This window comes from Rutidosis leptorrhynchoides, chromosome 10, assembly GCF_046630445.1.
Source record: "Rutidosis leptorrhynchoides isolate AG116_Rl617_1_P2 chromosome 10, CSIRO_AGI_Rlap_v1, whole genome shotgun sequence".
In the NCBI taxonomy this organism is placed as follows: domain Eukaryota; kingdom Viridiplantae; phylum Streptophyta; class Magnoliopsida; order Asterales; family Asteraceae; genus Rutidosis; species Rutidosis leptorrhynchoides.
The window spans coordinates 24472954-24482808 of record NC_092342.1 but is presented as its reverse complement, the minus strand read 5'-3'; the positions used below and the strand labels follow the sequence as shown (position 1 = coordinate 24482808).

The following is a 9855-nucleotide window of genomic DNA, read 5'->3' as shown; positions in this document are numbered from 1 at the left end:
GTAAAGTCTCAATCTTTTGCCCCTAAAGTTTCATATTTTCCCCAAAATCTTCATATTTAACCAACAACCTCCAAATTTTGCCTAATAACCTCCATATTTTGTCCAGAAACCTCCATATTTTGCCCAAAAAGGTTGCTACGTTTTTCAAAAAAAAAAAAAAATGGCTCCCGGTGAAAAAGATTCATGCTTCCGCCACTGGATCTGGACAATATTTTTTCATAATTTTATGGAAGAGATATAGTGGTTTGAAGGGTTCTAAAATTAGGGTTTATCTATAAATATAAACCTCATACCTTATGTTGCTTACATTTTATCGGATTAATCACATATGGCTGAATTTACGTAGTTTTCATCTTCAATGTTTACATGTCACTCCTTTGCAATGGTAACCTTTAAACCTTCTTTGAACCATTGACCGATGAACGTTGTTAATGGTGAACTTAACAATAAGGATTTTGGGTCGTTAAATTTTATGGTGACGATGGAAGGAAAAATAAATGTTAATTCAAAATATATCTTCTCGAGCTGAAATATTAGAGTATCTAAAAGAAATTGGTGTGTGAATAAGTCGGCTAACTTAATTAACTTAATTTGGTTCAAACTTTATAATAGTAAAATTTTCTAAAGCGCATTTTTCATGTGTTTCGCCTTGGGCATCGAATTAGAACGGAACCAGCATGCCCACGTATATTAGAATATGATGTTGGAATAATCGTCCTTTCAAATAACTTGAACTTAGAAAAACCTCATAACCATATATATACCAATAATATAAAAGTTCTCGCAATTGTGTATTTTTGTTCTAGTTTGAAGCTTTGACAATATTTTATTTTGAACTTTCATCGAATTTAACTCAAAATTTTATTTTGTATAATACTTCAATAATTTCTATTTCATGTATCATATTTTTAGTTATTTGGAATTTCAAACCATTGAAATGGGTAACCAATAAGGTTTTTCTAATAGACCATCAAGAGAGGGAGAATATTTTTACTTGGTGTACACTGTCTATTCCAGTTATCCAATAACCGCTTATGACCCTCTCTGATCCTCAAGTTACGTTGATATTGAGGTTTTTTCTTTTTTTTTTTTGAACAGCACTACGGGATCACCCAAGGGGACTTAACCATCCACGTTCATCTCCCGCAGTTGCATAACCCGCCCCCAACTGCTGTCCAGGCGGAAACCCAGCTCAATTCGAGGGCATGGGCGGTAAAATCTCCCTTCCCACACAACGCGATGTGCGGAAGGCACCCTTGGGTGGAATTCAAGGGTAAAGGGGAAACCTTGTGTGCAATGTTGCACCATACGGGAGTCGAACTTCTGACCTCTCGCTAAGAAAGGTAGACCACTACACATGAGTTATAACACAAAGTTTGATATTTGAAGTTTTAACCTGACTTGAAAATCAATCCAATGAGTCATACTTAATTATGAATGGGGCATGCTCTGGTTACTTAATCCTTACATAACAATCTATTGCTACAAAATCAGTCCCTAATCCAGTGTGATCTCCATTTTCGATGAAACCAAATATCATGTTTCAAGGGCTTCATGTTTGTGTATTAGGGTTACTAATTTGGGCCTTCCTTCCTTTTTACATACTGTTCCGCCACTTAAATGTTCCCAAATCCATACTTGTTGTTAATCATGAAATAGTGAACTCACAAACAACTATCTCTCAAACCGAAAACCCAAAACCTAATTGTTTAGAGGTTTTCCCTTTCATCAACGCAACGACAAGTTTAAAAAACGCGAGTGATTCATGTGATGGAAGATATATTTACATTCATGATCTTCCTTCGCGCTTTAATAAAGATTTAGTGAAAGAACGAAAACGATTTAACGAACCTTGCATGTTTGCAAATGATGGATTTGGAAGTGCATTGAAGGATACTAATTGTGTGTTACCGGATAATGGATGGTATGCAACAGATCACTTTAATCTTGATTACATTTTTCACAAGAGAATGGAAAAGTACGAATGTTTGACAAACGATTCGTCAATGGCTACTGCTATTTTTGTCCCGTTTTATGCGGGACTTGATGCTTCAAAATACTTTTCGGGGTATAATATTTCTGTAAGAGACGCTGCGTCTCTTGATCTCGTCGATTGGTTACAAAAAAGAGACGAATGGAAGGTGTTGAACGGTAAAGATCATTTTCTTGTTGGTGGAAGACCTAGTTGGGATTATTGTAGATGGCACGATAAAGATACCGATTGGGGGAACAAATTTTTAACGTTACCGGCTGCAAAAAACATGTCCACGTTATCAGTAGAATCAAGTACAAGTAACTCGTTCGCGGTTCCATATCCGAGTTATTTTCATCCGTCTAAAGATTCTGAAGTTTTCGATTGGCAAGATAAGATGATGAAAATCGAGCGTAAATGGTTATTTAGTTTTGCAGGTTTTGCACGTCCGAATGACCCCGAATCAATTAGGCGTCTTTTAATAAATCAGTGCCAGAACTCGAGTGGCGGGAAATATTTAAAAATTCTTTCGCCGAGTAGTGTAATGAATGTGTTTAAACGATCGAATTTTTGTTTACAACCGAAAGGTGATTCATTTACACGACGATCAACTTACGATTCAATCTTGGCTGGTTGTATTCCGGTTTTCTTTCATCAGGATTCTTTTTACACGCAATACACTTGGCATGTAAAGATGAACTATCTAGATTATTCGGTTTTTATACCTGAGGATGACATTCGTAAGAATGTAAGCATAGAAAAACGTCTTAATCGAATTGATCCCATGAAGATCAAGATGATGAGGAAAGAGGTCATTGATTTGATCCCGAAGATTATATATGCTCGATACAAATTGGAGAGTTTAAAAGATGCATTTGATGTATCCGTGGAAGCAATTATCAGTAAGGTGAAACAATTGAGAAAACATTAATATGATGTATCGATTATATTTAAGAGATTAACTTTGTAGAAAGGATACACATGATAGATTACCACATTATTATTATTATTAATTTTTTTTTTCTTTTTGCGTTAAAACGGAATAACTTTTATAATACAAGAAACTTCATCTAAAAAATGAAACATCTTATGGAACGTACAAATCAAACTATCGAGCTAAACTAAAGAACTAACAAACAAACTAAGCTCACAACAACCAACGCCAAAGTGATCAAATCTAGAAAAACGATCTCACAACACCGAAGGAGATCTTCAATCTAACCAACGGAACGGAAGAACCTTGTGTTTGTAGTTCATGTGGTAACGTTCAACGTCTCTTAGCGAGAAGTCAGGAGTTCGACTCCCGTGAGGGGCAACATTGTACACATGGTTGCCTCTTAACCCTTGAATTCCACCCAAGGGTGCCTTCCGCACATCGCGTTGTGGTGGCAGTGGGGGAGGGAGGTTTTACCGCCTATGCTCTCGGATTGGGTTGCGTTTCCTCCTGGGCAGCAGTTGGGGCGGATTATGCAACTGCGAGAGATGAACGCGTTGATGGTTTAGTCCTCCTGGGTGATCTCGAACCGCTGTTAAAAAAACCGAATGAACGGAAGATTAAAATCCATCTATACCACACACAAATAAAAGCTAACCGGTTAACGACAAAAACGCATGCGTAAAGACCTCAAGCGTCTTTAATAAAAACGCGAAAGCCTCCATTTTCGCACCTTGAACCAACTTTTTCTAATTTTTCTTCTTCTCCTTCTTAAAAATTACCGGATCGGTAGACGGGACACTAGAATTGACAACACTATCTTTTTGAACGCCGTCCATATTATCCTTGACATCGTTAAATACTGCCTAACGACTCACCATTGACCTTTCTACATGACTCCGATAAAATAGGCCGTTTTTCCGATATGTGTACACCTCGTATTATTTAATGAAGTTATTGTTGAGAAAAATGGCCCCACTTGTTATCAACACACCATCAATAGAAAAACATTAGAAAATTACAATGCAAAATTTTAATGTAAAAACTTTATAACCTGAGAAAAATAGCAGGCTCCAAAAAAGAAAATTAACTACATTGCAAATTGTTATATTGACATAGATCACTCTTTTTAAATCAAAAATTGTTACAATGACATATTTTTATATCGACTACACTCTCAAAAGATTTTACTAATACAAGTCTTAAGATAAAGAAATAAATAATTTAATACTTAAAGTGCATTGTGCAAGTTATAAGTAATCTCATCACCTCTTTTATAATAGGAGGTCACCTACACTTTGTACCATTAATCAATTTGGGATAACTTGCTTTATAGCCAGGAAAGTCACCCCTAGGGACAAACAACCCTAACTTTTCATCTAGCCAAAATAAAATCAACATTTACATGGGATGTGTTTGAAAACAACTAAGTGGTAACTAAAGGTACAACTTGTATCTGAAGTTGAAAGTTGTAGCTTATACTTTAAGCTAGAAACTTGAGCTTATTTTTTATAAATATTTGGTAAATTAGATGAAGATTATGTATTTAAAATGACATTTTATGACAAAAATCTAATGACATATAAGGATATATAAAGGTAATGATGTAAATTTATATGTTATAAATTCTTAACTTATTTTCATAAGATACTTCAGGTAATCTATTAATTTAAAGCTTATATATTTAAAAAAAATCAATTTAATTTTAATTTAACATATAATAATAAACATGACCATAATCATAACGTGCACCTCTTATATTTAAAAACTTTCTTTAAAGGGAATGTTGTAACCTCACAATATAAGCATCACTATCACTATATACATTAAAAGAGAGTCTCGTTTAACTAATAAATAATTGTGAAACCCCCTTAATAACCGTTAGATCAAAAAATTACATAACAATACCCTTTAATCTAATGGTGATTAATCATCATCTAAAATTATTAGCTAATAAATCAATTATTTACTTTAATCACCCAATAATACCCCTATAACCTCTAAAACACACAAGGTATAGAATAATGAAATAGGGGTTTTGAAAACTCATTCAGTCGCGATCAAACAATCAATCCGGTCGATTCAATCACCGGTAGTCAATAGCATGCGATCTTTCAATCTGCTGCTTAATCCATCACTTATTCTTACAAACCCAAAAATTTCCGGGATTGATTTCTAGACGAGGTTCCGTTGATTTTAACAACCAATACTATGAGTCTTTCGACTGATCAGGTGTGAAGGACTATTACTCATATTAATTCATCATACGTATAACTAATTGGTTGCTGTCAGTGTTAATTTTAATCGACAATTGTTCAATCGACACAATTAACTGTTTAGTTCATCTGACAAACCCTAAATCTTTAGGGATTGCTTTCTAGACAATGATTCAGTGTTTAATCACCAACTTTTTGAGTCTGTGGAGTGACAAGGTATGCATACTTATTAACCAGTTTACTTTGAGCATACTCAAAATTAATTGTTGTTGTTGTTGTTATATTGGTTGCTATAATGTATGAAGATTAAAGATTATTGATGATGATGTTAAGAATTGTATATATTAGATTTATTTATGTTAATTATAATCGTAATTCATAATATAGAATGTATGAATGTGTAAATTTTGAGAGGTAACAACATCGAATAGAAAAGAAAATAAACAACTAAATGCCCGTCAAATTATCGAAGTATGCCCTATAATGTATGGTTTTGTCTATTCCATATTATTAATAGTAATGCTCCTATGGTTTCATTTGTTGATCAGTCGTCATATGCTAATTGTTAGTATCATAATCAAATTTATTAACATATTCAATGACTAGCCATGCACTTTTGTGGTTCGGGAACAGTGAGCAGACTTGTCGAGAATGATAGGTGTTTAGCTTTACCCGCAGACAGTACAACAAGAATGTGATACAACAATATTTTTATGTCGAGGAAAAACAATCTGAGTATCGTAACCACAAAGTAGTCATTGATGTCTACCCTCAGCGAATATTAAAGGATGAAAAATCTGTTAACAAACAATGTATATGTATTGAAAATTTACAAAAAGTATTTAACACGTACTGTACAACATTCTGTTATCTCACATTCGTGACTGAATTGCAGAATACGACTTACGCTTCGTGTGCATGACAGGACGGGTACGTGTGATCTTATCCTCTTTGATTCTTAACACGAAAGGTTTAGAGTTTAGGGTTTAGGGTTTGAGGTTTTATAAATATACAAGCCGTAATTGTGCAATTTTGTAACGACCCAACCCGTTATCCAACCGAAAACACGCTTAGATTTTTACTTTTTTAACAAAGATCCACTTTTCAGGCAATTGGAGCGCCGCTCCATATAGGGGCGCGCCGCTCCAAACCCTGCTGTCCCAATTGTCATTTTCACGCAAAAAGATCTCATACTTCCCGACACTTTTGGACCAAATGCTTTTCACATCACATTATAATAGTTGAAAATAACATGTTTCAATACTAAAATGAGTCTTACGACACCGGGCCCACATATGCCCAAATTACCCTTTAAGTACAAGGTACAAGTTTCGACCCCATGACTTTAAACATAAAATAAAAGCCGAGCATGGCGATTGGGGATACGCTACCCAATCCTAATCGAATCCAAAAGCAAGCCTTCTAAAGCAACTACGCGAGTCACTAGTTCCCACGCTTACCCGAGCCACCTCATCTAAGCAAATCTATAAAAAAGTAAACAACGAGAGGGTAAGCTAACGCTTAGTGAGTGAAAATATACTACATACATATATATGCATAAAATGAATACGCCACACAAATAATCAAATAACGCATACCGAAGCATCCAAGCATAAAGGCAAGCTAATCTAAGCATACCGTACGATCACTAAGCAACAAGCTAACAACATCAACAATGAGTAAGTTCACCAATGACAAAGTGAACAAATGTCAATAAGCTACACCCGGAGGGTTAGCTACATCACGACAATACAACATTATAAGTATACAATATTTAACATGCTAAACAATCACAAACACAATATGGTGAACCATAAACGCTATGTGTAACACCCCGTTTTCCCGTGCGCGTATAAAGGTACGTACTTAATCAAAAGTACGCTTAAAACCTGTTCGTTATGTGATTAAATGAGCTACGGTGTTAATTGTCGTATAAGGGCATATGTTTATATATATATATATATATATATATATATATATATATATATATATATATATATATATATATATATATATATATATATATATATGTTTGAACCTTTGTTTTATGTTAAACTTTCGAAGTGACCAGGATAAGGCAAACGCCGCGCCGCGACAAAAGGGATCGTGCCGCGGTAAACAAAGCAAATCCAGATCAGAACTTGAGTTAAGAAGGGTCATTTTTCCTTCTTTATGTCACGCCGCGACAAAGAAGCCGCGCCGCGGCACTTCTGCAATTCTAATTCCGAATTTTACTCAAATTAAATAGGGTTTAGGGGTAATTTAGTCTTTTTACATGTAGATCTGGTTGGAGCTTTTAATATCAACCACTTATCCGATATTCTCATTTCTTTTCCATTTTCTTTCATAAATTCCTCTCAAAACTTAAAATCCACTTAGTTTATACTTGAGATTTGAAGAAAGAGTTTTGTGAATCAATCCTAGAAGCAAGAATTAAAGTTGTTCTCCTTGCTATTAGCTATAAGAGGATAGTTTTGGTAAGTCTCAACTTTAAGTTTCGAATTTTATTTAGTTAAGCTAGGGTTTGGTTCATATGGGATTTGTGTGACCCATTTGAGGGTTAAATGGGTGGATTTTGGGTTAGATTGTTGAAAGGAAACCCTAATTACCATAATCTAGGGTTTGGTCTAATGAAATGGGGTTTGTAAGTGTTAATGGTGTTGTAAGCATTAAATACACTTGTTAAATGTTGGTGAGATTGTGAATAGGTCATGTATGACAAAGTTTGATTGTGTAAGTGTCAAAATGGGTCATATGAGTCAAAGTTGAACTAATTGGGTAAAATGGGTATGAAATACACCAAGTTTATGTTGGTTGATGTTAATAGACCCTAATCACTAGTTTTTTGTGATTTATGACAAGAATGGTCATTTATGGGCGGTTTTGGTATAGTTGAGTCATTTAATACGATAGGGTAATTAAATGCTCAAGGGTTAGAGGTTAGCATTTAATTCAACTAGATTGTATGTTAATAAATGCATAATGTAATAGGTACGTTACATTGAAGAGTTGCAAGCTCGGTTAGCTTTCACAAGGGACTTGAGGTGAGTGGAAAATCTATATATGTATGTATATGATTTACGTGCCGTATTAATGGTGTCACATAGCCGTTTTGTGACCATAGTTGTGAGACATAGCCGTTTTGTCCACGTTTTATATTTATGCACATAGCCGTGTTTGTGCATATAGTGGCGAGTAATAGCCGTGTTTTACTCCCGCGTTATTATCCGTGTTATTGTGCACATAGCCGTGTTTGTGTACATGATTGTGAGTAATAGCCGTGTTTTACTTACATGTTGATCAAGTGATGCCATAGCCATTTTTGGGAACACTTGGGGGTGATGCCATAGCCGTTTTTGGAACACCTCGGGGGTTAGTATACCATAGCCGTGTTTGGGAGCTAACGGTTGTTATGAACATCGATGACTTGTTTCGCGAAGTCATTCCCCTGCGAAGAATTGGGTTAACCATGGATTATAGTTGTTAACGTTAACATTTCAATTAATGCTATGATTACTATGCTATTAATGTTGCTAGTTGTACGATTTGATTATACTAGCTTGTTTATCGAGATGTTATGTGATTGTGTGCGTTATATGATATCGTGGATGCGTGTGGGTAAGTCTTATATGCATGTATATATTTATTCTACTCACTAAGCTTTGCTTACCCCTCTCGTTATTTATCTTTTTAGATGCAGGCGCGGACAAGGGCAAGGGGGTCATTGGGCACTAGGTGTCCCTTGTTGTTGTTATGTTGGAGCTTTTGGAAGTTGGCCTAGTTTTGGGTAGTTTAGTCCCAAACCATGCTCGGAACGTCGTTTGGTTTATAAACTATCATTTGTAATGGGTCAAACTTGTACTAAACTTTATTCGTGGCCTTCGTGCCTTTTGTAAACAATTAATTGTTGTGCGTTTTAAATGGAACTCGTGAAATGGGTTACATATTTATTGGCGTGAAATTGTGTTGTATAAAAAAAAAATTTATCGTAAGGATTACGGGTTGGGTTGTTACAAGTGGTATCAGAGCATGGTCTAAGGGATTTAGGTGACTTGAGATAGGCGCCTAGACTTAGACTTTTATGTTGTTGAATTTTATGCGGGACTTGTAGGATACGGGTCAGTGCGGTGTTTGATTAGTTCTTTGATGCATAAGTGGACAACTATGCTATGTTATGATGTTACTAATCGTGTGTTATTGTTTTGAACATCGAGCAAGATGGTTGTGATACGTCCGATCATGGCACGGCATGTGAGCGTAATAGGGAGTCGCGACCACTATTACGATTGCAAGTCAAGTCAAGCGAGGATGTACGACAAGTATCGAGCTAGATGTGGTGCGTGTGCGGTCATATGCATAGGTATATATGTGTATTAAATTATTGGTGATGTCTAATCCATTTTTAATCTTTAGAATGAAGATGAGAAACAGAACGAATACGAATGGCAACGGTCGTCCTTCTCATGTAGAGGAAATGGACGAGATGACCACCAAAATAGAGGCCGCTCTAGAAAACTATGTTTCGGTTTTCTCTCGAAAGGTTAAGCAAATTCTCGAAGAGTCGGTTTTGGAATAAATTGTCGATATGATTCAAGAACGGATGACTAATGCCGTTAAAGAAGAAGTTGAAAGGAGGTTTCCTAGACCTCAAAATGTGGGCGAGTTGGAGTTTAGCTATAAGAACTTATTTGCGACTAAGCCTCCTCACTTTCACGGGGATCCCGACCCCATGA

The 9855-nt window shown here is 35.6% G+C and overlaps 1 protein-coding gene across 1 annotated transcript; it reads left to right on the top strand.

Annotated features, from left to right (window-relative positions):
• The first annotated feature begins 1538 nt into the window (after window positions 1-1538).
• On the top strand, window positions 1539-2903 carry LOC139870117 (xyloglucan galactosyltransferase MUR3-like). Its single transcript, XM_071857967.1, has one exon. It carries the CDS (start codon window positions 1539-1541, stop codon window positions 2901-2903), a length of 1365 nt encoding a protein of 454 aa, XP_071714068.1.
• Window positions 2904-9855: the final 6952 nt, after the last annotated feature.

What these genes read in the sequence shown, in the direction of transcription:
- LOC139870117 (XM_071857967.1), top strand. Translation starts at nt 1,539, where the DNA reads ATGTTTCAAGGGCTTCATGTTTGTGTATTAGGGTTACTAATTTGGGCC.